The 25,392-nt window shown below is 36.6% G+C and overlaps 1 protein-coding gene across 1 annotated transcript in view; it reads left to right on the forward strand.

Moving 5' to 3' along the window:
- Positions 1-25,392, forward strand: part of ABI3BP (ABI family member 3 binding protein) — a 256,944-nt gene that overhangs the window by 84,183 nt on the left and 147,369 nt on the right. The window contains exons 3-4 of the mRNA XM_019648327.1: positions 10,687-10,755; positions 14,286-14,418. Of these exons, the coding sequence (XP_019503872.1) occupies positions 10,687-10,755; positions 14,286-14,418 (202 nt within the window). The remainder of the gene's footprint in view (positions 1-10,686; positions 10,756-14,285; positions 14,419-25,392) is intronic.

Raw genomic sequence — 25,392 nt, forward strand, 5'->3', positions numbered from 1 at the left:
GTTTATTGTGCAATTACTATGTTTCTAGATTCAACGGTAGAGAAATCAACAAACTGAGTCTAGGCCAGATTTAGTGTGATTATCAGCCCACCACATCTTCCTACAGGGACTAAGAAATACTCTAAAAGCTGGAGGCCTTATATTAGTTTGTGATGATTTATAATTCTATACATTCATTTATATGTACAGCTAAGGGCAATGTGCTAGTAATCTAACTGATTTATTTAAAATTACTGAAGTTTTATATTCATAAACTATAGTAAATTTAGTGTAATACTTTCATTACTTTTAACTACTGTGTCTTCTCTTTGGACTTCTGGCCACCGCGAAACTTTGCAAAACTATGACTTATCACATACTTAAGCAGACAATGGAATTTCCCCAATTTTCTACAAAAATACCCCATCGGTGTTTTTCCAGAAGGGACACCAGCCTTCTTGAAAGGACATCAGGTTGTTGCTGAGTTGGTCAAGACTAACAATGGCTGCTGTTGTAGGCTTTTACTATATAATTATGTTAGTGTCACTTAATTATTATATTTTGTGGTGAGGAGCTGCTGTTGATATTACCCTCTGGCGGGATGCATCTGCTACAGCAACAGTATTTGAGACTTTTCGTTTTCCAGTAACTAGGCTTCAGAATAGATGTGAACTGAAGTTCAAATATGAACCATCTGTACCCCGTTGTTGAAACTGATTTGCTGTTATATCATTTGTTACATTATTTTGTCACTGGAATGTGAGAACGGGAGAGGTGGGTAGACAGCCAGGTTAGTTATTCTACTGAAATTCAGAATTACTTGATGTGGCCTTTCAAGAAATGAGTAGACTAAGGCCAGCCTTGTGGAGCATTGGTTAAGAGTTGGCTTGGGATGCCAGCTCTGAGCAGCAGAGCCCCCGGTTCGGATCCCACATTAGGGCCAGTGACACTACACCCTTTACAGCTAACATGGTGAACAACAGCTTAACCTGGAGCTGGGCTGCCATGAGTCTCTGGCGATGGCGTAGGCTACAGCCCCTGCTGCAGTGGGCTGCCATAAGCTACCATGAGTGGCCGGCAGCCGATGTGAGCTGCCAAGAGCCACCATGAGCGGCTGTCCAGTGGCTGGTGACCAATCTGCCTCAGCCGGGAAGAGCGCAGTGATAATACCAACATGGGCCAGTGAAGCGACGCTCTCCACAACTAGACTGAAGAACAAAACGACAGCAACTTGTCTGTTCCCCTTCCCCGATTCCCCAATAAAAAAATTTTTAAAAAGTGAGTAGACAAGTAGCATTTTATCGCCTTTTGACACTCCTCATTCATCTCCCCCCACCCCCACCCCCGCCGCGCCAGATGACACACATCATCTCTTTCTCAGTAAAGCTCCCTCTCATGGAACAGCAGGGAACAATGAGCAAAGGCAGCTGAGACAGAACAGCAGAACCAAGGGCCCCTGGAGCTCTGTTGGTTTACCCACTCCATAGCCACACTTACAAACCCTTTTTTTTTTCAGAACTGTCTATTGGATGAGTAGAACTCTCTGCCTGAGCTTAATCACACAAGGAAGCTTTTCAAGGGTATTTTCAAACAGATATTACTCTGTGTTAGTGTTGATGAAATGAGGCCTAAGAGTTGTCTGCCAAATGTTAAAGCTAAAGGGAATACTTAAATTTGGACTATACCCACTCAGGTCAGATTACAGCTAAGTGTGGCATATAGATGGTTGCAGACACAAAGAAAAATTGATAATATTTCTCTATGGAGATTTCTATGACCATAGATTTTTTTTTCAGGTTTTGTGAGTTATTTTATTCTTATTAGGAGTCTTATGATGTGCCACATTGGCTTCTAATAAAAATAGTGACCTCATTTCATCAAATTCTAAAGCACCTTTAACTGTAAATCACTTCACTATTTTACCTAAAACTAAGGAAGAATAAAATTTCTGATTAATGACACTGCTTTTGCATCCTTTAGGGCATTTATTTTATACTTATTGAAAGAGCTTCCTTTGATTCACTGATACATAAATTTTATATACCTATTTTTTTTTAAAAAAGAGTTCATTTTATCTTTTCATAAACAGAATAGCTTTAGAGAAGAAAAGCTGCAAGTGTAGTACAGAGAATTTCTGTATAGTTTACATCCACTTTCTCCTATTCTCAACCTCTTGTGTTAATGTGGTACATTTGTCCCACTAATGAACCAATATTAATACATTAGTAACTTAAGCCCATACTTTATTGATTTTCTTCATTTTTGTCTTAAGGTCCTTTTTCTGTTCCAAGGTCTCTTCTAAAATACCATATTACATTTAGTCATGCCTCCTTAGGCTCCTGTGGACTGACAGTCTCCCAGAATTTCCTTGTTTTTGAAGACCTTAACAGTTTGGAGGAGTCATAGTTAGGTATTTTGTAGACTGTCCTTCAATTTAGTTTTCTCTGATGTTTTTCATATGGTTAGCCTTGGGTTTGGGGTTTTGGGGGAGGAAGGTATCTATTACTTAAAAAAAAGGCACTTTGAGGGGTAAAACGTATAACTAGTGCATGGTGTTGTACAGCTGAAACTAATTTTAAAAAATTGTTTTTCACAATTAAAAAAAATAAAAAACATAACCCTAACCCTGTCCCTAACCCTAATCCTAACTCTAACGTGACCTTAAACCCAAACCTGTCCCTAACCCTAGTCCTGTTTCTAACCCTAACCCTGTCTCTAACTTTAACCCAAACCTTAACCCTAACCCTGTCCCTAAAAAAAAAGGAAAGAAAATAAGCAAAAGCGAAGTTAAATTACTCTTTAATATTCTTCACCTTGGGACTTTAACTCTTCTGTTTTACCTTTCGACTCAAAGTTTATCAGTAGCCTGTTTTTCCACATCACATCACTCTTTGTGGCAGCAAGAACATTGGTGACACAGTATTTCGGAAACACTGCTCTGCTGAGTTTTCTTCCAAATCACTGGCCCTCTTCTGCCAGTTTTGAAGTTGTCACTTTCTTGACCTTACTGGATGATGTCAGGCAATGACAGCAAGGTCACAACTGCCAATAGTCAATGTAAGATATCATCAATTGTAAAATGCATTTAAGAGATTTTAAAAGCTGGGGGTGGGGGGGCGGAGGAGTGGGTATGTCTTAGAACCAATGAAATATGGTATTCTGAATTGTTAACATACCGTTTGTTAGAAAACAGCTTTATATTCAATATTGTTAAATTACCATTTGGGCCTCAGTCATGACTATGTTGCTTTTATGTCTCCAAATCAAATTTAAACCAGTAAATTCCCACCTGCTAGATTAGTAGAAAATCAAATACCTTTTCATTAGGTATCTATCCATTCCCGTCTGCCTCAATTTTCAAAACCCTAAGGAACTGGTACAGTTCCAAATGGAGGTCCACTCAGCTTCCACATGCAGTGGAAGAGTCCTGGCCTCATTCCATTCATGGCCTCCTCCCCTGCACTGAACCTGGTTGAGTGCTGGTCCTCTATCATTGTATCTGGTCCCTGCTGGCCCAAATCCCAGCACAGGCTGACATAGCCACTCAGAGGAGACCCCTTTTGTGAACAGCCCTCTGGGTCAGTACCCGGTGTTCTCCTTGCTGAGTTTCTAGGGTGGCAGCTCAAGGTGTCCACTTCTCCATCTCGGACACATTTTTAAAGCTCCACCTACCTCAGGAGAACAAGAGGAGATTCTGGCCTCTTCCACTGGGGACCTAGAGGGAGTGGTGCCCCCCTTTTTGGGGATGAACTGAAGATTAAGCCTTAATGTTCTTTCTAAATTTCCAAATAACAACAGGGATAATCGCACCTCTGTTTTGTTTTTTAAACATTAAAAAATAAATCTATTTACTCACAAAATCTGCCTCTGGGCTGTCTTTAATGGACTTAAAGTCACCTGGAAATTTATTTATTTATTTAATTTTCTTTCTTTTTTTTTTTTATTAGTTTCAGGTGTACAAAGCAACATAATAGTTAGACATTTACACCCGTCACAAAATAACTCCTCTCCCCCAATCTACTACTCCTCTAACATCTTATATAGCTGTTACAATACCATTGACTATCTTCCTTATGCTATACTCCACATCCCATGACTACACACATGCACATACACACACCACACACATTTAATTATAATTGACATACAATATTATTCTACTTCAGCTTCAGGTGTATAGCACATTGGTCAGGCATCTACACAGTCTAAGAGGTAATCCCCATGATAAGTCCTGGAAATTTATTTTGATCTTGAAATTTCTCTCTGGGCCTTAAAGAGTATCTGAGATGATGTCTGCCTTCCCTCGTTGGATTCAAAGGAACCCAGACCATTAGAGCACAATAGTGTGAACAGACTGGTACCTAGCCCCACTCCTGCCAGAGGAAAGCCTACATACCCTCCACAGATCTAATCTCTGCAAAGACATTTGCAAGCTAGCTGTCTTTAGCTTATGGAGAAGGGGGTTCTCTATACCTTAAGGTGTTAGGGACAGAGGAAAGGAATTAGGAAGGTCTTCCCCATTTGTTGCTTGATGCCTTGTGTATATTTAGTAGAGGATGGGTCCTTGTGTAATTAAAATAGAGTAAGTAATGAGTAGGGGTACTGTATTAACATGAATCCATTCACACTAAGTAGCAAATGGTTGCTTTTGTGATTCCCTCGGAGAACTAATGAAAATAAGATGAAGAGGATAAGCATATTTGGCAAAATGAGGAGGTAACTCAGGGAAATTAACATAGAAACAAATATGGGGCCTTCATAAGCAAGATTGTTCTAACTCATAATTCTGGTAAGGCTGGTCTTTTGTGAAAATGTTCCAATAATGCTTCAACCTACTGCTTCATTTTAGTTATTTTCACATCATTGATATAAAATAACACATAATATAGGTGGTTATATCATTCTTGGTTTGTTTTCCTAATTCATGTTCTAGTTGCTCGATAGAAAAACTGGAACAGGTTACAAACTAGAATCATAGTATAACATTTAAAAAACATATAGTAATAAAAGGAAAACAAAAAATGAGGGTTGTATTTTCTGATAAAACCAGGGAGAGTTACTCAACAGAAATGTATATGTAGAGTCCTGAACATTTAAAAAAGGTGGTTCCACTGTTTTAAGATCTATTTTATCATATTAAGGAAGTATTCCATTAAATTTTTATTTATTAAGAATTGGTATTGAATTTTGTCAAATGCCTTTTCAGCACCTGTGGAAATAGGCTTATTTTTTCCTCCTTATATTACACTTTTAGAATAAACTACAGTTGGCCATAATATATTATTGTATTATGTGCTTCCAAATTCTGCTTGTCAATATATTTTCTAGGATCTTTTGCACTGATATTTATGAGTGAGTTTCTTTAAAGAAATTATTCAGTGGCATTTGTTAAAGATGGCAAGGAAGACTTTATTCAAGGGGAACCACAGCAGAGAACCATCAAATTAGCCCCATTAGCAGCACACACAAAGAGGGGTCTCAACAGGCACAGGAGCCCACTGGGGCAAATCCTGCTCTGTGAGGTGAGCTTCTGCACAGCAGCTCATACACTGCAGTCTTGGTCAGTCCTCACAGCCAGCCAGCCTGATGCTTAATCCCAATCACTGGCATGCCAACAGAAATCAAGGCTCAACTATATCAGGAGGGCACAGACAACCCACACAAGGGACACTCCTGGAGCACCCAGCTCAGGTGATCAGGGAGATTGTACCACTGGGTCACACAGGACACCTACTACATAAGGCCACCCTGCCAATTCTGGGAGACAAAGCAGATCTACCTAACACATAGAAACAAAGAGGCAACAAAAATGAGGTAATAAAGAAACATGACAAAGAACAGGAGAAGACATGAGAAAAAGAACTAAATGAAATGGAGGTAAGCGATCTACCAGATGCAGAGTTCTAAACACTGGTTATAAGGATGCTCAAGGAACTTAGTGAGGACTTCAACAAAGAGATAGCATATAAAAGGACATAGCAATCACAAAAAAGAACCAGTCAGAAATGAAGAATACAATAATTGAAATGAAAAATACAGTAGAAGGAATCAACAGCAGATTACATAAAGCAAAGGACTGAATCAGCAATTTGAAAGACCGTGTAGCAGAAAACACCCAATTGGAACAGCAAAAAGAAAAAAAAAGAAGCAAGTGTAACAACATTTGCATCATAGGGATACCAGAGGGAGAAGAGACAGAAAAAGAATGACTGAAAACTTCCCTAACCTGGTGAAGGAAATAGACATACAAGTCCAGGAAGCATAGAGTCCCAAACAAGATGAACCCAAACAGACCCACACCAAGAAATGTTATAATTGAAATGACAAAGGTTAAGGACAAAGAGAGAATCCTAAAAACAGCATTGAAAGGCAACTAGTTACTTACAAGGAAGCTCCCATAAAGATTGTCAGTTGATTTCTCAACTGTAACTTTGCAGGCCAGAAGAGCATGAAATATTCAGTGATGAAAAGAAAGAGCCCACAACCAAGACTACTCTACCCAGCAAGGCTATCATTTAAAATTGAAGGAGAGATAAAGAAATTCCCAGACAAGAAAAAAACTAAAGTTCATCATCACTAAACCAGTAGAGGAAAAATTAAAGGGACTTCTTAAAGAAAAAGAAGAAGAGGGGGAAAAAAACATAAATATGTATAATAAAATGGCAATAACTATGTACCTATCAATAATCACTTTAAATGTAAATAGATTAAATGGCTCAATCGAAAAAACGTAAGATAGCTGAAAGGATAAGAAAACAAGAACCATACATATGCTGTCTATAAGAGACCCACTTCAGATTGAAAGATACATGCAGACTGAAAGTAAAAGAATGGAAAAAGACATTTCATGCAAATGAAAAAGAAAAAAAAACTGGGATAGCATTACTTAGAGAAAAATGGACTTTAAAACAAAGGCTATACTAAGAGACAAAGGACATTTCATAATGATAAAGGAATCAATCCAACAAGAGGATATAACCCTTGTAAACATTTATGTGCCCAATATAGGAGCACCTAAAAATATAAAGCAAATATTGACATAAATGGGGAGATTGACAGTAATACAGTTATAGTAGGGGACTCTAACACCTCATTGTCATCTATGAATAGATTATCCAGACAGAAAATCAACAAGGAAACAGCAGCCTTAAATGACACATTAGACCAGATGGATTTAATTGATATTTTTAGAGCTTTTCATCCCAAAGCAGCAGACTATACATTTTTTTCAAATGCACCTGGAATTAGCATTATTTACAATAGCTAGGGTAAGGAGGCAATCCAAGTGCCCTTCAATGAATAATTGGATAAAGAAATGGTACATATATACAATAGAATATTACTTGGATATAAAAACAATTATGAGAGGATTATTTGTATTACCAAAACATCTAGTACCTTAAAGGATTTCAATAGTCAATTTCCTTAAACAGTAAGCTGTCCCTATACTCCACTGCAGGGCATTTAAAATATTAAGCAAATTAAATTTAGTTAGTCTGAAACATTGTATAGGCTTACAGATCAGGAGTGAAAAATTTGTTAAGGTAACTGCATTCTACATGAATTCTCTTAAATTACCATTTTAATTATACACATTCTTTAAATGAAGAAGCAGTGGGTTTTGGCATGTTGCCAGAATTTCTGAGCAGGATACACTTGTATGCATTTCCAGTTTGCTACAAATCCACAAAGAATTTTGTAGTGAAGAACAGAAATAGAAATCTAGATTTTTGGTTATTTTATTTTTCCATGTCTGTGTTCCCAGTTAAGTGCAAAGTCTACTGAAATACATGAATGCTGAAAGCTTTTAATGAGCAGTGAGAACCAGCATATGCATGCAAATCCCAACATCTGTTCCAGTTTGTAATTGGTGTAACAGCCTTTGCTTTATTGCAGAACGACTGTGATCATGACCAAAGTTACTTTTAAATTGCTTGTATAACCATATGTCATGGATCATGTATATTATTTTTCTAGTATGTCGGGTCTTTTCTTAAAACCCACTGAGGCATAGTGAATTAATGTGTATCAAAGAAAGAAAATAAAAGGCTAGCTCTAAAAGACTTTGCCACAATAAGAACAATTTAAGAAAAATAAGGATTTAATTTTCCTTTCTAGAAGTGAATTCCTGAGATTTAGTAAAAGGGTACTTTGAAGACTAGATTAAGATATCTACATAATTTTCAGGGTCGAGTACAAAATAAAAATGGAAGGCCCTGGTCCAAAAAGCAGGAAAAAATTGCCATTAAAAGTCCTAATATAAAGTTTTCTCCTTTCTTTCACTGTTTCTCTCTCAACTTGTCTTAGTGTCATTTTATTTGCTATGTGATGTCATTTAAGTAAAGAAAAATTAAAATTTCAAATTATTAGCATGAATTTTACCATTTATCTTTATATTGTGCAGCTTTAAATGCATATATAAAGGCTTTAACTCCTAAGCAGAATCACTAAAATCACAGGTTTGTATTTTGTAGTTCCTACATGCATGTGTATTTCACTCTTACCAGAATAGTGGAAATACACAAAACTAAACTTTTTACTTCGCTTCAGGATATGTGCACATTTTACCAATATTCCCCCTTTGACTTGCTTTTGAGTGAGGAAGAACTGAAAAGAACAGGAACCTAGAGGTTGCTCTAACTTTCCCTTTCCTTCTACACCATCATTTTCAGCATAAGTGGTTGGTGATTACAAGAAGTAACAGGAATGGGGAAGGGTATGATAGGATTCCTTGGTCATAGGTTTCTTAAAATGCCATTGCCTTCCTTCTACAGTGAACCAAGTTCTGGTTCGAATGGAAAGTGTGGCCTCACAGCTGTCAGTGTCCCACTGCATGCCCTGTTACTTGGTCATAGATGGAATTCATTTACCTTGTTCTACATTTGAGTCTTGCTGAGCTCCCAGGCATCTTAGATCCTATGGAACGTTAGTCTGATGGGGCACCTGGAATGCTTATGTGAATGGAAGGGACGTCAGTTTTGCACATCATTCCTATCTGCTCTGCTCACACGCATGCTCCACTGTCCCATCAACTTTCCCTCACAAAATACAAATTCAAAGGCAAAAGTATGAAGAACTTCAAGATGGCGACAGCAGATTATTAAACCATGCTTGGAACCCTTTTGTGCAGGAGATCCTGTACAACTAACTGTACATATTGCATGCCCATGAAGCTGACTCTGCCTCAGTGACCTCATTTACAAATTGGGGTGATAATATGTGTCAGGCAGGATTGCCATGAGGAGTAATTAAGTTATGAATGCAGAATGCTTAAACATCCTGCACATAGAAAGTACTCAACTTTCAAGGCAGTTTCTTAATACTTATATCACTTTATATCCACATAAAAAGAGGAAATGGTTATTGTATTGCTACTAGGAAACTTGACTTAGGTCATGCATTCCTTATATAAGCTTCACTACAAGATATGCTCAAACACATGAGACCCTGAAACACAATGAATGCTCTTTTATCTGTGTTGTGGTCATGAGGCAACTATAAAATAAACAGGTAAAGCTCCAAGGTCTGTTCAAGAGGTTGCCTGTTTCACTTCATGCAGTGTAATTACTGAGGCAGGAATAGGGCTGTGTGGGGTGTCCAGAAAAAGACAAAAGCTGGAATCATTAAAGGCGGTTGAATTGCCAGGTTGCCTCTGACTGAGGATGAGGTCAGCTCTGTAAAGCCTTGGGCAGAGATGGCCTTCGTTCCAAACTCATTGAGGAGAGATATTTGAACCCAGGATGAAAACAAAACAAAGATGTGAGATCTGCCTGAGCAAGTAGAGGTGAACTCTTGTTGACTACAGCATCCAACTGAAACTTGGAGGCCAATGAATTTCAGGATCCAGTTACTGAAGAAATATTGTAGGTAATATCCATCAATTAGTTAATCCAGTAGAGCTGCTTATAAAATGCTATGTAGTGTGCCCAAAGTGTATTTGGCTTATTTATATATATATTTAAACCAACTATTCATCTTGGAAACTAAAAAAAAAAAAATATTATTTGATAAATTATTAGCTCATTGAGTTAGCACATGCTGATTGTTTAAACATCATTTAATTCAAAACCTAAATATTTTAAAAAGAGATTCTCTGTTAATTTATTTTCCATTGGCATATTTTAGGTGAAAATTATAGCCACCTAAAATTGTGACTTTGTTTAAAACTTGTTCATGAAAATAACTGGTTAGATATTATAACAGGCTGAGAAGTTAGGGAAACAATAAAAAAATAGGACATTATAAATATTCGTATTTCCACAAACTGAGCAATTTCAGGTAATACAATAGGTGACATGACCCATGCGTCTTATGCAAATAGGATTTTTCTTCTCTGATTTTAGTATCACACTGACCCTCTGTAAGGAAAACAGAATAGATATGATCTGATTTTTAAAAAATCTCTGAAGAGAAAAGGGTTGATGAAAATGTGGCATGAAATCTGTGTCTAGTGAGATTCTTTTAAGACCTTTCCCCTATTCCTGTCCATTTGGTTTTGAAAATCTGGATTTAATTTTCATTTTAAAAATGGAACTAAACTTAACTGCCTCAAGAAGTATTAACTTTCTAAATTCCTGGGTCCTCTCATTCACTGTGGTTACGATGACTAAAGCCAGGGAACACTGAGTCAGGACATGGGTGTGCTGTCGCGAGTACTGCTCGTTCTCAAAGAATTTTACTGATAAATAATATCGTTATTGTTTCCAGATGCAGAGCCTAAATATCTGATTGTTGTGCGACCTGCTCCTCCTCCAAGTCAAAAGAAGTCATGCTCAGGTATTTCTCGTTCATTTTGTTTACTCTTTTGTTCATTTTAAACCATGGCTTTTAAAAATCACTTTTCTACCCATGGAAGCCCAGTGCCTTGAGGAGGCTTTAGCGATGTAGATTAGTATATATATAAAATCTGCACAGCCGGTCCCAGGTCAACAGATTAGAAGCATAGCCTGATGGTAGAGATCCTGTCCCAGCATGACCGAACACAAACTGCAAGGCTTTAGGCAAATTGCTGAAGCTCTCCCTGCCTCTTTTCTGCTGTGTAATAGGATGGTTGTTAGGATTAAATGAGTTCATGGATACGCGAAACATAGGACAGGGCCTGGTCTCTGGCAATTGCTCGCTGAGAGTTGCTCCTGTTAATCGGTCTTTATTTTGCAATATATGAATTCATACCTGCTATTGTGCCTTTCAGATTTTAAGGACAAAGTTTGATGTCTAACCTTAGCTGAAGGAGACTGTTTACATTTCAAAAGCATAACTCATTCATATGTGTGTTAATGGATTGGAACTTAGTTTTATTTACTCTTGATCTCTCCCTTCTAAATCTCTTCTATTTAGTCAAACATTGAGGAAAGACTCCTTTTGTAAAACAGCAACACAGCCCCCATCTTCCCAAGGATAGAAAGTCTTGAAACAGGAATGTAAGATACCATGTGAATGAATAAATGAGACACTTCTACATGATTTAAGAAAGATTAAAATACCTCCTTAAAATTGTCCCAGTTTCACTACTAAAATGTCTTCTCAAGTCGAATAAGCAGGCCAGTGCTATAAGAAAGGACCAGCAGAAGCTGTGAATATGCTTTTACCACCAGATATCATACTTTCCTAACTCTGTAGATAGTTGATTTTGTTTTGCTTTTCTTTTTCTACTGTGAACTGTTCTCAAAATAATTATTTCCTAATCACATTTATCTTTTATAATACACTGGATGCCACACAAAAAAGGATCTTTTTTTTTTTTTTTTTGCTTTCTGTTATATCTTTCGAAAGGGACGAAATGAGTGGGGAGAGCATAGGGATCTTTAAGTACACCTGGCAAATGGGCCGTTGGCAGCTGTGTGTTCCGTCTTCTAGATGTATCAGCCAAGCCTGGTTACCAGAAATCAGTTGCCACAATCCCCTCCCCTCCCAACCTTCTATTGGTTTCCACTTCTTTTAAGAGAAGCAGTAAATGGTCAAGCAATTTGAAAAATTCAAATTCCTTTTCCTGCCCTTTTATATCATCCCAAAACACAAGTGAAATTTCAATCACTCCTTGAAACTTGTTAATGATAGTTGTCCAGGCAACTTTCTGTGCACTTTAAAATAAATGTACTCTCAATATTTCAAGACTCTGTTTCAAAATATATAACAATAAAGTCAAGAAGCATGAGTCTGGCTCCGTAGGATTGTGATTTTAAATTCACTGAACTCTTTCTTAATGCAAATATGATCATTATACAAATATAGAAAACAATAAAAGGAAAGTCAAGAGAGTGATTACACCTTAGTAGCATTTTACAACTTTCTTCATTTGGAGACTTCTATGACACTGGCCTTAGAAATTATTTTTCACTTTGTGATTACAAGCTCAGGAAATTGTTTCATCTTGCTCAGGGTATACTGCCCCACCTTTCCTTTCAGACAACTGATGTCATTTTTGTTTTTGTAACCTGAATTTGAGAGTGATGTAATGACTAATGGATTAGCTTCTGCTCATTTTTTATTTGCATCTACCATACAAATTTTAATTATTTAACCCTTTTTATATTAAGATCCAAACTTAGTGAAATAATTATGTGATTGTCATGTAAGCTTAAGTTTCTTTTGGGAAAAGAAGAATGTATCTTTGGTCTCTAAGTGGCATTAACTTCATACATTGTGAGTTAAATCAATAAGGTAATAAAAAGAAAATCAGACTCCAATTCAGGAGACCAAAGTTTGAGTCTTGACCTTGCTTTTGGTGTGACCTTGAACACCCTTGAAACTTCTCTGGGCCTTATTTTTCATCTGTAAAATGAGATAGTTGTATTACATCAGTGAAAATCAACTCAGGGGTAGAGAAAGGCATACTAGAATCACCTCAGGGCTTTTTCAAACTACATGTGCTCCTTACCCTCATCTCAGATTCTAATCTGCCCTCCTTGGGGGCCAGACTTGGACCCTTTTAATCACAATCACACAAGGTACTATTACAGGTGTATCTGGAAAAATATACAGAGAAATATAAACACATGTTTATAACATGTATTGTTTACAACAAGTAAACAATAACTATCCTCGAACATTATCTTGAAAATTATTTCAAATATCTTTTAAAAATTCAGCTATGTTACAGTGAGGCAATTTGTCACCACTAGGTTATATATATTCTTGGCTTAGAAGATTTTTCACTGGAATCACAATTTATAGAACTTAAATCTAGTAGAAGCAACAGTATGGCACAATTTTCAAGGACATTTAGTTCAGATAACCTCCCCCAAGCTCACACAATGGGTACCTTTCTACCTACCAGTTCCCATTGCATTAGATTAAGGTAACATAGGTTCTTCCTACGGCAAATACAGCATACATAGCCTCTGTGAATGAAAGGGGGAATCCAATGGGAATACAAAGCATGTATGTTTTATGTTAGCACTATGTCATTTTATTAGGTGTTTTTTATGTATTTTTTTATGATCCAGTGTTGCTTTCCATGGCTAAGGATCTTCCCTGCTCTTTTTCCCTGTCTCCATTCCTGTAGTTTCAAATATTTTTATAAATGAAAATGCCAACCCACCCCCTACATACTTGAAAAGAATCTACACTGGCTTATCAGCATCACTCTAGGCATTGCCCAAGTCCAGCTGGTACCATCAAAAACAACTGTGCTTCCTATATTATTCCTACTCTTCCAGCATTATTAAAAATGTGTGCATATTTTCCATTTAGATATTCACTGTAAAAAAATATTCTTATTGCAATGCTATGATGGGAATTTTATACTTACAAATAGGTTTTAAGAAAAAGAATAACCTACAACCTATATGATAAGCTTTCTTTTCCTTTCTTAGATGTCATTTCACACTAATTCACGTTCCCAGGAAAAAAACCAATAAGCATGATTTTATTTTGTCTGCAAAAGAAATGAAGTGAGGAGTGTGTGTAGATACATACACACATATATGTATACATGAATATGTATATGGGTATGTGTATGTCTGTATATTTGACTGGTAATAGCCAAGACCGCCATATTCATCCCTGACCCACAAGAAATTAAGAACTAGGTATAGTTGGATATAGTTTATATGCATACAGTACACATGTATGCCTATATACATAACTACACACATACACATATACACACACAATTATAAAAAAAAGATATTTCCTTTACTTCATGCTTAAACTCATTGTCAAAGAATTAGTAATATTTGTGTGCTGTATGAAAAGAAAAGGAGCTCAATAGTTTTACACTCTTGCCAAGTCATCTTTATGCGTTTTACCCCAATATAAAAATATATTAAATGTTACCAGAATTAACCTGTATGTTACCTCCATAGGTAAAACACGCTCTCGCAAACCTCTTCAGCTGGTGGTTGGCACTCTGACACCGAGCTCAGTCTTCCTGTCCTGGGGCTTCCTCATTAATCCACACCACGACTGGACATTGCCAAGTCAGTGTCCCAATAACAGGTAACTCATCATGATGGAAGACATTATTTTTCATCTGAACATTAGTGCTTGCTTTTAATAATGTTTGTACATGCTTTAGAAGAACGTATAAATATCAGGAACATCAGCATTTACAGGTCACCTCTTAGCTGTCCAGCCTATTCTGGGTGTGGGGAAAGAAAAGACCTAAGTCGGGGCTCTAACCTTAAGGAAGTTACCACCTACCTGAATAGAAAACATATACAGGTATTTTTGTTCTTTCCAAAGAATAAACTACAAGGGAGAATTATCCAAAGAGCGGGTATCATGGAGAAGTATAATAATAGCTTAGAGGATGAGGCTGAAGACAAGAAAGACTGTTAAAAATTGGAAATGTTGATATAGCATATATACGTACATATATGTGTATATACATGTATGTGTGTATATATATATACATATATATACATATATACATATATTTGTATATATGTGTGTATATGTATGTGTGTGTGTGTGTGTATATATATATATATATATATATATATATATATATATACATACGCATATATGTATAAAACCAAATACAACTAATGATGTACACCTACTTTATTCACATGGAAAGGCATTTTCCATTGAGTAGTATAAAATTACAATGAGGCATGATTTCCTCATGTAAAACTATGTGTGTATACATGTTTGTACACATTTGTGGGAGATTTGTGGAAATCATCAAAGTATTAAAAATGATTAGGCATGGCCTTTTTAGGTGATTTTTATTCTGTGCAATTTTCTGTACAGTGTGAAGTTTTTACAAGCATAAACACTTTTAGAGAAATAATAAACCTATTTTTAAACACACTCGAAAAAAGTTGAAAATGTTGTTCTTGGACTGGAAAAGAATGGATCTCTGATCTGACAATTGAAGAAGGGCTAGAAGTAGTAGTTCTCAAAATGTCCCTAAACCAAGCAGCATTAGCATGAACATCATCTGAGAACTTGTCAGAAATGGAAATTCTGGGGTCTCCCTCCAGACCTACTGAATCAGGAATTCTGAGGGTGGGGCCCAGGAACCTGTTTTTTTTTTTTTTTATGAAGCCCTCCAGGTGGCTCTGATGCCCACTGAAGTGTGAGAATCACTGGCTTAGAAAACTGGAGAGATACACAAAGAGAGAGACGTAGGCAGAAAAAAGGCACAGACTTGGAAATGAAGTTCTCATCTTCTTTGGCAGAACAAAATAAGGAAAACCTAAGTATATTTTTTAATGGCTGTCATTCATCCATCCAACACGTTAACTTGGAACTGTCTGTGTGAAGGATACTGTGTACTAAATGCTGAGCCATAAGTATAAAATATGTATCATAAATACTTACTACATTATTTTCACAATCCAAAACTTAGCATCTGATAGGCATTCAAAATTTTCAAGCTTCAACCAAGGCATTTTACTTAAAATGATTTTTTTATTTTGAATACACTCAAATGATTTTTAAATTTTAGAAGTTCCCTTCACTTTTTTAAATAAGTCATTATCAAAGTATAATAAACCCAGTAAAATGCACCAATCTTAGGTGTACAGTTTGATCAGTTACAAAAATTGCATATAATCATGTATTTTACATCACATCAGGAAATAGAATATTTTCATCATCTCAGAAAGTACCTCCTCAAGAAGCAACCACTAACTTGATTTCTATCAGCAGAGATTAGTTTTGCCTACTCTAGAATTCCACAAAAATGGAATTGTACACTATATTCTTTTTATGTTTCTATCTTTTGTCATTAAGCATATTTTGAGATTCATTCATGACATTGTAGGTATCAATAGTTCATCTATTGTTTATTCCTGAGTAGTATTCCATAATGTGAATATTCCAGAATTTATATATCCATTCTCTTGTTGGTGGACACCTGAATTGTTTCTTGATTTTGGTTATTACGAATACAGATTTTATAAACATTTTTTATTACATTTTGGAGACATATCTTTTAATTTCTCTTCGGTAATTATCTAGAAGTAGAATTGCTGGTTCACAGGAAGGACGTATATTTAATGTTTTTTTATTTATTTTGTTTTGTTTTTGCCTAACTTTTCCATTTACACTCCTATAAGCAAAGTATGAGAGTTCTGGTTAGTCCACATTCTTACCAGCATTTTATGTTGTCAACATTTTTCATCTTTGTTATTCTAGTGTAGTCATATCTCATACCATTTTGATATGCATTTCTCTTGTACTAAGGTATTAAGCACTTTTTCATGTACTTTTGGCCATGCATATTTTTATAGTGTTTATTTTTATTTGTCTAAATTGAAATAAAAGGAAAGACTTTCTAAATGTTTATAATCCCTCAAAAGTACCTTTCATATGACTTTGATTAGGAAATGACTTTAGGAAATCTAAACTAAGAATGAAAAAATTAAATTTGTCTTCACATGTCCATTCCACAGTTTTGTAGGAAGAAATTCTTGGGGGGAAAAAAGTGATGTAGAAGATATTGCCAAAACCAAATGTTTTGAAAAATAATTTTGAGCTATTTCAAAGAATCTGAAATATTCCTATTTCCTCCACCACTAAACCCATAGTTATTTTGTTTGGAAAACAACTCTTGAAAGAACATGGCTTTCTTGTGATAATTCCAGTTTCTAGTGGATTGGTCCAGTGTGCCAATGCTAAAACAATCTGCTTAGTCTCTTATTGGCAAAAAAAAAAAAAAAAAGACAAAAAGAGGGGGAGAGAAGGGCAGTGGGAAGAAAAGGGAGGAAAGAAGGAAGGAAGGAAAGAAGGAAGGAAGAAAATTTGGTATACTTGTAGCAAAATACAGTTAATTTTAATGGTTACTCAGCTTGCTTGATAAATCTTGCTTGATAACCTACAGATTAGCATAATTTGGATATGACTTCCTCCTGTGACCTCAAGCCTTTCCCTCAATTTCACTCAGTCAAACTGACCCTTCCATGATGGAATTTATCTGACTGTAATTGATAGATGTTGCTATGGTTTGACAGCACAAGGAGAAATGAATGAGGAGAAGGTAGAGGAGCAGATGGCCTAATTGGAGCTAAGATTTTAACCAAGGCAGTGAGCTCACGAGCTACTCAGACCATGCATGTACCTCACTCTTATCCCCTGGCTCCCACACCCTGGCTCTGCTCTTCTCAACAAATAGATGGAGTCATGCCTGTCAAATCACAATATTTAAAATCAATAATTCCACTTAGAATGAAGTATTTTTTTAAAAAAATTAATAATAGCATGTCAAGATGCTTGCATATTTTCACATTTGAATGAATGAATGAGAGAATCAGTCTTCTTGACAGAAATAGGGAACTGTTAGGGCATGACTAAAAGGAAAGAATAAAACAGTAATGACTACAAAGGAGCACTTGGGGTACTTGTGGATTTCATTTACCCATGCCCCCTTTCTCCCTAGTTAGTATAGTTAATAAAGAGCTGACATTTGAAAGTCTTTGTGATATTTGAGAAAAAATAGTAGTCCCTATTTAAAAGCTCTGGAAATACTGTACACGGTATAAACAGCCAAATAAATCCACCAGAACAACTCTAAATTAGTGTAATTAGAAGCAGACTTGGAGAAATTTACTCTCATATGATCATGCAGATTGTGTTTTTTTTTTTAAGAATTTAGGCTAATGTAGTAGGTTATAATAAGCAATAATAGCTACCGAGAATGATTGCTCCTCAAAATTTGGAAGGTTAATATAGCTGAAGCTTTTTTTCAGGTGTATCTTCTTACAAAACCATTGAAATCTGAATGCCCGTGGCCTGCTACAGAAATACTAACGGGTGTCATTTTCATCTATTGAACTCTAATATTTGGCACCTTGTGTAAAGTCTGATTAAAAAAATTATTTTGTATTGTTTTGTTGTATAGTCTCATCTATCCTATGCAAATGCAAGTAATTTATTGGAAAAGTTTTTCTTTATACTTTGACTTTGGACTTCTTATATCAAATTTCTATGTAGTAAGTTTCCTGTGATAAAACCCTTTCTTGTTTTGTTTGTTTTAAGCTTGGAAATATTGATGAAATGTCACTTGACCGTTTGTGGTACATGATTCTATTCCTTTTTGCATAGGGTCCATATGGGTCTCCCATGTTTTTAGATCCTTTTCTGAGTTCACATGGGAGAATAGATGTGCTTAATTTACAGTTTTTGTTCTTAATGGACTTTGACTGAAAGAATGTCACATTTATCCTCAATATATCTAAGGTCAAAAGAAAGCTTTCCAAATTGGCTCAGATGAAGAATAAAACATGTTTTTAACCAAAATTTATTTCACCATTAATAGCTTATTTTTTTTCCTTCCCTTGTTTTCAACTTGTTAAATCATTTAAGATTGCTTAGTTCTCATGCCTTGCCAACTTATTAAAGTTTAATGATTCATGTAAATACATTTTCATACTTTCTAACATTTTCATATTGTACTTATTTATTCTTTTTTATTAAACTTATTGGAGTGACATTGGTTAATAAAATTATATAGATTTCAAGTGTACTATTCTATAATACTTATTTACTCTTAATTTAGAATGAGGGCTCTCCTTTTTGGCTGGTCGAGAGCAGGCTGTTGACTTTCCTTTTTTTTTGCTCCAAGTTTTTGAGAAATGGAGATTTTCAATGTCTGTGAATATTACTTGATTGAGCCCAGTGTCTTATTACCCATTTGTCTTGCCACATAAATTTTAAGTTCTGTGAGGACAGGGACCATGTGCACCCTTAACCACCATTGTCTCGCCATTCCCTGGGCCAGCATTGGGCACATAGTAAGCCTTCAGTAAATATATGCCGAATGAATAAACAGTGAAATGTCAGCATTTTCACTTTTATGTCTTACCATTACTTGAAATTTAATATGACAACATTGAACTCATACTTTTCTCTTGAAATATTACCTCACTTGTCTTATTACTTTCTGAGTATCTTAATTCTTCCACTCATCCTAATTTGAAACTTTAATCATTTTTTTATTTTTCATCTCCTATAACTAAATAATGAGCCCTCAAGTTATATTGGTTTTTGCCTTTGATAAATATCCATATCAATCTCTTTATCTTATATTTTTTTAAGATTTTTACTAAAAATATAACGAACATATAACATTATATTAGTTTCTGGTGTACACCATAGTTATTCAACATTTATATACCTAAAGAAGTGATCACCATAAGTCCAGCAACCATCTGACACCATACTATGCTATCACAATATTATTGACTATATTCCCTTTGCTGTACATTATATCCCCATGACTTACTTGTCTTATACATGGAAATGTGGACCTCTTATTCCCCTTCACCTTTTTCCCTCATTTTAAAATTTTCAATTACAGTTAACATTCAATATTATTGTGTATTAATCTCAGGTGTACAGCATAGAGGTTAGACATTAGTATAATTTGAGAACTGATTCCCCTGACTAATCTAGTACCCACCTGGCACTATATATAACTATTACCATATTATTGACTATATTCCCTATGCTTTACCTTACATCCCCATGACTATTTTGTAACTACCAATTTGTACTTCTTAATCCCTTCAACTTTTTTCCTTGTTGCCCAACCCCCTCACATCTATCACCCTGATTAATCTAGTACCCATTTGGACCATACATAGTTATTATCTTTACTCCTCCATTTCCACACCAACAATTCCAATCCAGACACTCACTGTTCCCTGGATCCTGGGAATCGCATCCTGGCTCTTTTCCTATCCCAACCCATCCTGGCTTCTGTAATATTGAGGAAATTTAGACTATCATTCTTCACCCCAGATTTATCTTTACCTCTCTTTATCTTCTTTCCAAGGAACACATTTCTGACTTCAGACAGTGCTCATCATCACATCTCTTCCACACTCTATACATCTTTGCTCTTGGACTTTGCCACTTTGCTGCCATTGACACCCTGCCTTTTGCTTGCAAACTTATGCTCAAGACTTCCCCACCCGAAAACAAAATCTTCGGTTGATCCTATTATACCTTCCAAGCTACTCTTTCAATCTCTTCTTTTAATTCAGAAACTTTTCAGAGTGATCTGCTGGCACATACCTGATGTCTATATCACCCACACAGTCTTTATTCCCTTTCACTGGCTTCCATCCCTTCTACCATTCCACTGAAACATCCTTGCGGTTATCTGTGATCAGCTAATTGCTAAATCCCATAGAGTTTCCTCAGTTCTTATCCTTTTTAACCTCTCTGTGGAATTGTTGGCCATAATGTTGCTCCCATTCTAGAGCGCTTTTGTACTTTTACATTTTTATTTAGATTTTCCTCTTACCCTCTTTTTCCTCTCTTTTGCTTACTTGTTATCTTACTCCCAAATATAGAATAGAGTTTTATCCTTGGATCTCTCATCTATAGATCTTCTTACTTCATCTATGCCCTGTCTTTAACTGTCACCTCCACATAGAACAGTGCTTGTCAAACTTTGATGTGCATGTAAATCACGTGGGAGACTGTTTAAAAGAAGATTCTAATTCTATAGGCCCGAGGAAAAGCCTGAGGTTGTGCATTTCTAAAAGCTCCCAGGAATTGCTGATGTTACTGTTCTACAGAGAACAGTAGGAATGGCAAAGATGTAAATAACTTCCAGTGCTGAACCTCTCTCTGACCTTGACCCATTTCCAAAGTTCTAAGACTCTATTTTTAGTTGCCCACGAAATATTTTCATTAGATTGACCAGGTAATCATGGTCAGCACCTCAAACTCACACTAAATTCATATTTTTCTACACTAATGAAAGAACTTCTTCATCACTTTAACTTCCCTCTTCTCAAGTTTGAAAGTTCAGTTTTGATTTTTATTTACACTTTCCTTGGAATCTATATCCCTATAGCCTAGTCCATCAATTCTTTCATAAACATATAACTGTGATCTGTTTCTCTTTTTTCCCCTTCATTCTGTTTCTTCCATGATTCATTCCTTTGTTGTCCCCTATCTGGACCACAGGATATTGAGATTCCTCCCTCCAGTTTCTCTCTAATTCTTCCACTGCTGATAAATCTAGCTTCCTTCATCGCTGCTCAACTTTATTCACCTGTTGAAGAATCTTCACCAGCTCCCCACTGCCAGGGAAAAGAAATCATAGAATCTCTCCAAGAATCTATCTCAAGAAATACATGAGTCATGCTCCTAACACGAGCTTTGAATCTGGCCTACTCTGCTTTTCCTGGACCTGGGTAGGGTGTCCTGCTTTAAATTACACCACTGGGATGGGATTTTAAATGAAGCCTGTCCAGTTTCCAATTCAGGCTGCAATATGCCACCCAGCCACCCTCAGCACTTTCTGCTTTTCACCCTGCCTTCTTTAGTTATAATCATACGTCTACCTCCCTTATTACACCGTGAGCTTGTTTTGAAGTGATGCACGGTGTCCCACTCACCTGCCATCTCACAAAGACCCTAGCATCATGTTTTACAATAGTAAGTCTCAACATATAAATTAATAAGCAAATGGAATGTCAAGAACCAGACTTAAAAATCATCTGGCCAGTCCATTCAGCCCTTGAACCTCCTCTGCAACATCTCCCATCCAGAGTCCACAGTGAATGTCTCCAGGGATGGTAACATAGCATGAATGTTGAGGGTACAAACTCTGGTCAGATTAACCTAAGTTAAATCCTGCCTCTATTATTACCTGAGTGGCCTAGGACAGGTTACTTATATGTTTTAAGCCTTGGTTGTCTTATGTGTAGAATGACAATAATACTACTAATATCTCATAGGGTTGTCAGAAATAAATGAGATGACACTGTAAAATGTGGCTATGTTAGCATAGTATCTGGCATGCAGTGGGCCCTCAATAAATGGTACTTATGTGTTTGCTGCTAGTCTTGTTGCTTTCGATATTTTTTACATTTTGTTAGAATCGCCGTTTCAGACAAGCTATTCCATTTTAGATAGCATTAAAATCACTAGAAACTTCTTTCTATTGTTGGGCTTAAGCCAGCCAGTAGTAGGTAATAAAAGAGATTTTGGAAATGGTTGGCCAGTTTGAAAATTACTGCAAGGGTCCAAAGATAGTAAGGCCCTTACCAGGTCCCTTAAGTGCTACTTAGGAATACGGAAGAGACAAGTGCAAGAGGAATCATGCAGGGGAACATAACTGAACATGAAAACTGATTGGACACGACGGGAGAACAATCCTGAAGTCAAACTGGAATTAGAACAGGTTGGGAAAGAAGATGAGTAGATTTTAAGGTAGTTATGGAATTCATGGAGGATTAAGTTACTGGATTTGATCATAAGGTTTTACTATACTCATAGGTCAGACGCCAGATTGCAAAAAGATTTAGGCATTATGAGTGGTAAGAACGTGGGGGAAAGTAGATTAGTTTTAAGAAATTTTATGTTAAAAGAGAGTGGCAGGAATAAGAAGCAAGCATGAGTTTTATTTTTGTTTGATAGAATGGAAAATATGTAAACATCTTTTAGACTCAAAGAAAGGTCCTTGAATCAAGATAAAGGATGAAGAGCAGGTGGGTTAAGGAAATGGAATAGAATTACCACGACGCTTATTTTTCAGGAGAAGAAAGAACCCTGGAATCAGAGAGGGACAAGGAGACAGTGAAGGGGGAGAGGCACTTTAAGAGGAGGGGAGTGAGGACAGAATTTATATTAGCAGTCCCAGTCTCAGTGAGGCAAGAAGCAAGGACATTGACAAAGGGAGTGTCAGGAAGTATCCTTTCAGGTGAAAAGAACCAAGAATTTGTGGATGTTTTAGAAAACATAATAGTAGTTAATTACACAGAAATAAAAGCATTGCTGGAAAAAGTATGGAAACCCCATAAAATGGTCAACCATGTACATCAAGCCAGGCTAGTATGTGAAAGGACTAAGTTTATTTTGACATTCTCCAATTTTTGCACTTAGTATAATTCACTACCAGTTACATCACAAATTTTGTTTATGGAGTTTATACCTCTGGGTTTCTACCCTGTGTTCTGCCTTTGTATTTTATTAGAATAGAATGTCTGATATGTAGCTAGAATAAAATTTTAGAAACAAAAATAATCTCATAGATTATGTAGTCCTATCCCCTTATTTTTCAATGGAGAAAATCGATGTGTAAGTGGGCAGAGACTTCCCCAAGGTCATGCTACTAATTTTCAGCTGACAGATATCCAAGCTAAGCCACAACCTGCTTTCTCCACTACATTTTGAGAAGCTGTAGATTTCTTTAAGCTAGAATAACAACTGTTGTCAGTATTGAGACAATCAGGGAGATCCCAGCACAGAATAATTCCAGTTGAACCAAACACTACCTTCAACAGTGTCTTACCAGTTAATTGGGATATGAAGTGTTCTTGTTCTTAAAATCCAAATTGCTAGAGTCAGGCTTTCCAGAGGTCTGGTTTTATGACATTCACAGGCCGCTACCTGTATGTTTAATAGACTTGCCTCTCCAAGCACTTGTACCTAAATTTAATAATACGCAGAAAAAGATGCAATCAATGTTTGATCCTGGATGTCCCCAGGCAATAATGGAAAGTCTGTAACTATATGTTATGGTAAATACACAATAAAACAAAAGATAGAAAGCCCCAAATAACACTAAAAGGAATTCTGATTCCTTTTATTCTTTTTGCATTCTGGGCCATTTTGCCTGTCTTTTTCCATCTCCTTTTGCCAAGTACTGCAGTAGGAAGTTAGTCCAATTCAGTACAAATGGTATTGGCTATTTGCCTGGCTCTGTCATTAATTATCAGACTTTAGACCCCTCTCTGCCTCTGTTTTTCTTCCATAGTAATTCTTTTTTTTTTTTAATTGGGGGAATTGGGGGATGGGAACAGTGGTGGGGAATTGGGGGAAGGGGAACAGACAAGTTGCTGTCCTTTTGTTCTTCAGTCTAGTTGTGGAGGACGTTGCTTCACTGGCCAAAGTTGGCACCATCATAGCGCTCTTCCCGGGTGAGGCAGATCAGTCGCCGGCTTCTGGACGGCTGCTCACTGCGGCTGCTGGCCTCTCACACTGGCTGCTGGCTACATGCGGTAGCCCATGGCAACCCACTGCCACAGGGGCTGCAGCCCGGCGACTCACAGCAGCCCAGCTCTAGGTTGAGCTGTTGTTCAACATCTTAGCTGTAGAGGGCAGTGTCACTGGCCCTCATATGTGGGATCCGAACCGGGGCCCTCTGGCATCCCAAGGCAGTTCTTAACCATCGCGCCACTCGGCCGGCCCATTCCATAGTAATTCTTAGTCGGCCCACTTTAGAGTTTATTGTATGGATAAACTGAAATAAATTTTTAAAATCTTAAGCCCTCTGCATATATACAGCATAGATATTTATTGCTTTTTCCTTCAGTTTGCATTTATCTATAGGAATGGTGAGTTTTGGCAAGTAAAATTTTATGCAATGACACATTGCAAAATACACTTGTAAACGTAATAGCTTAGATCACTATATTTTGGTGATTGAATCATTGGCAATTTAGAACAATTATATTCTAATTTTAGAATGACCCTGTGAGCACATAAGTATTCATTCTATTCATTCCAGAAATATTTATGTCGCTCCTACTATGTGCTAGGTTGTACAGCAGTTTTTATTATCATAAGGCCTATATTTTGCTTTAAAATCAAGGAAACTTTAGAGCTAAGTAGCCTTGTTTACTGTCTCTGTTAAAATTTAGAACTTGCCTACAATCAAGTAAGACAATACTGATGAGGGTAAGCTGACTGAAAAATAGTAGAAGGGCTAGCTGCCTGTACATTTATTTCTCCTGATAAACTTGATATAAGAGAAGGTATTTTGAAGGCTTGGTGATCAAAATAGAAAAATTTACAGGCTGAATTTTTCTTTCTTTCTTTCTTTCTTTTTTTTTTTTAACATGTGAATAAGCTCTTAGGACAAAACATTTCTGTCCCATTTTATTCCTAGGAAGATGACATCAAATCAAGCTTGTCGGGAATCCTGGAATCTGACCTTTGGTAGTCCTGTTAGCAGCAGGCCCCTGGGTCTTGCAAGCAATTCAGGACTTCCGACGTGTA

Source organism: Hipposideros armiger, unplaced genomic scaffold (assembly GCF_001890085.2).
Source record: "Hipposideros armiger isolate ML-2016 unplaced genomic scaffold, ASM189008v1 scaffold_125, whole genome shotgun sequence".
NCBI lineage: Eukaryota > Metazoa > Chordata > Mammalia > Chiroptera > Hipposideridae > Hipposideros > Hipposideros armiger.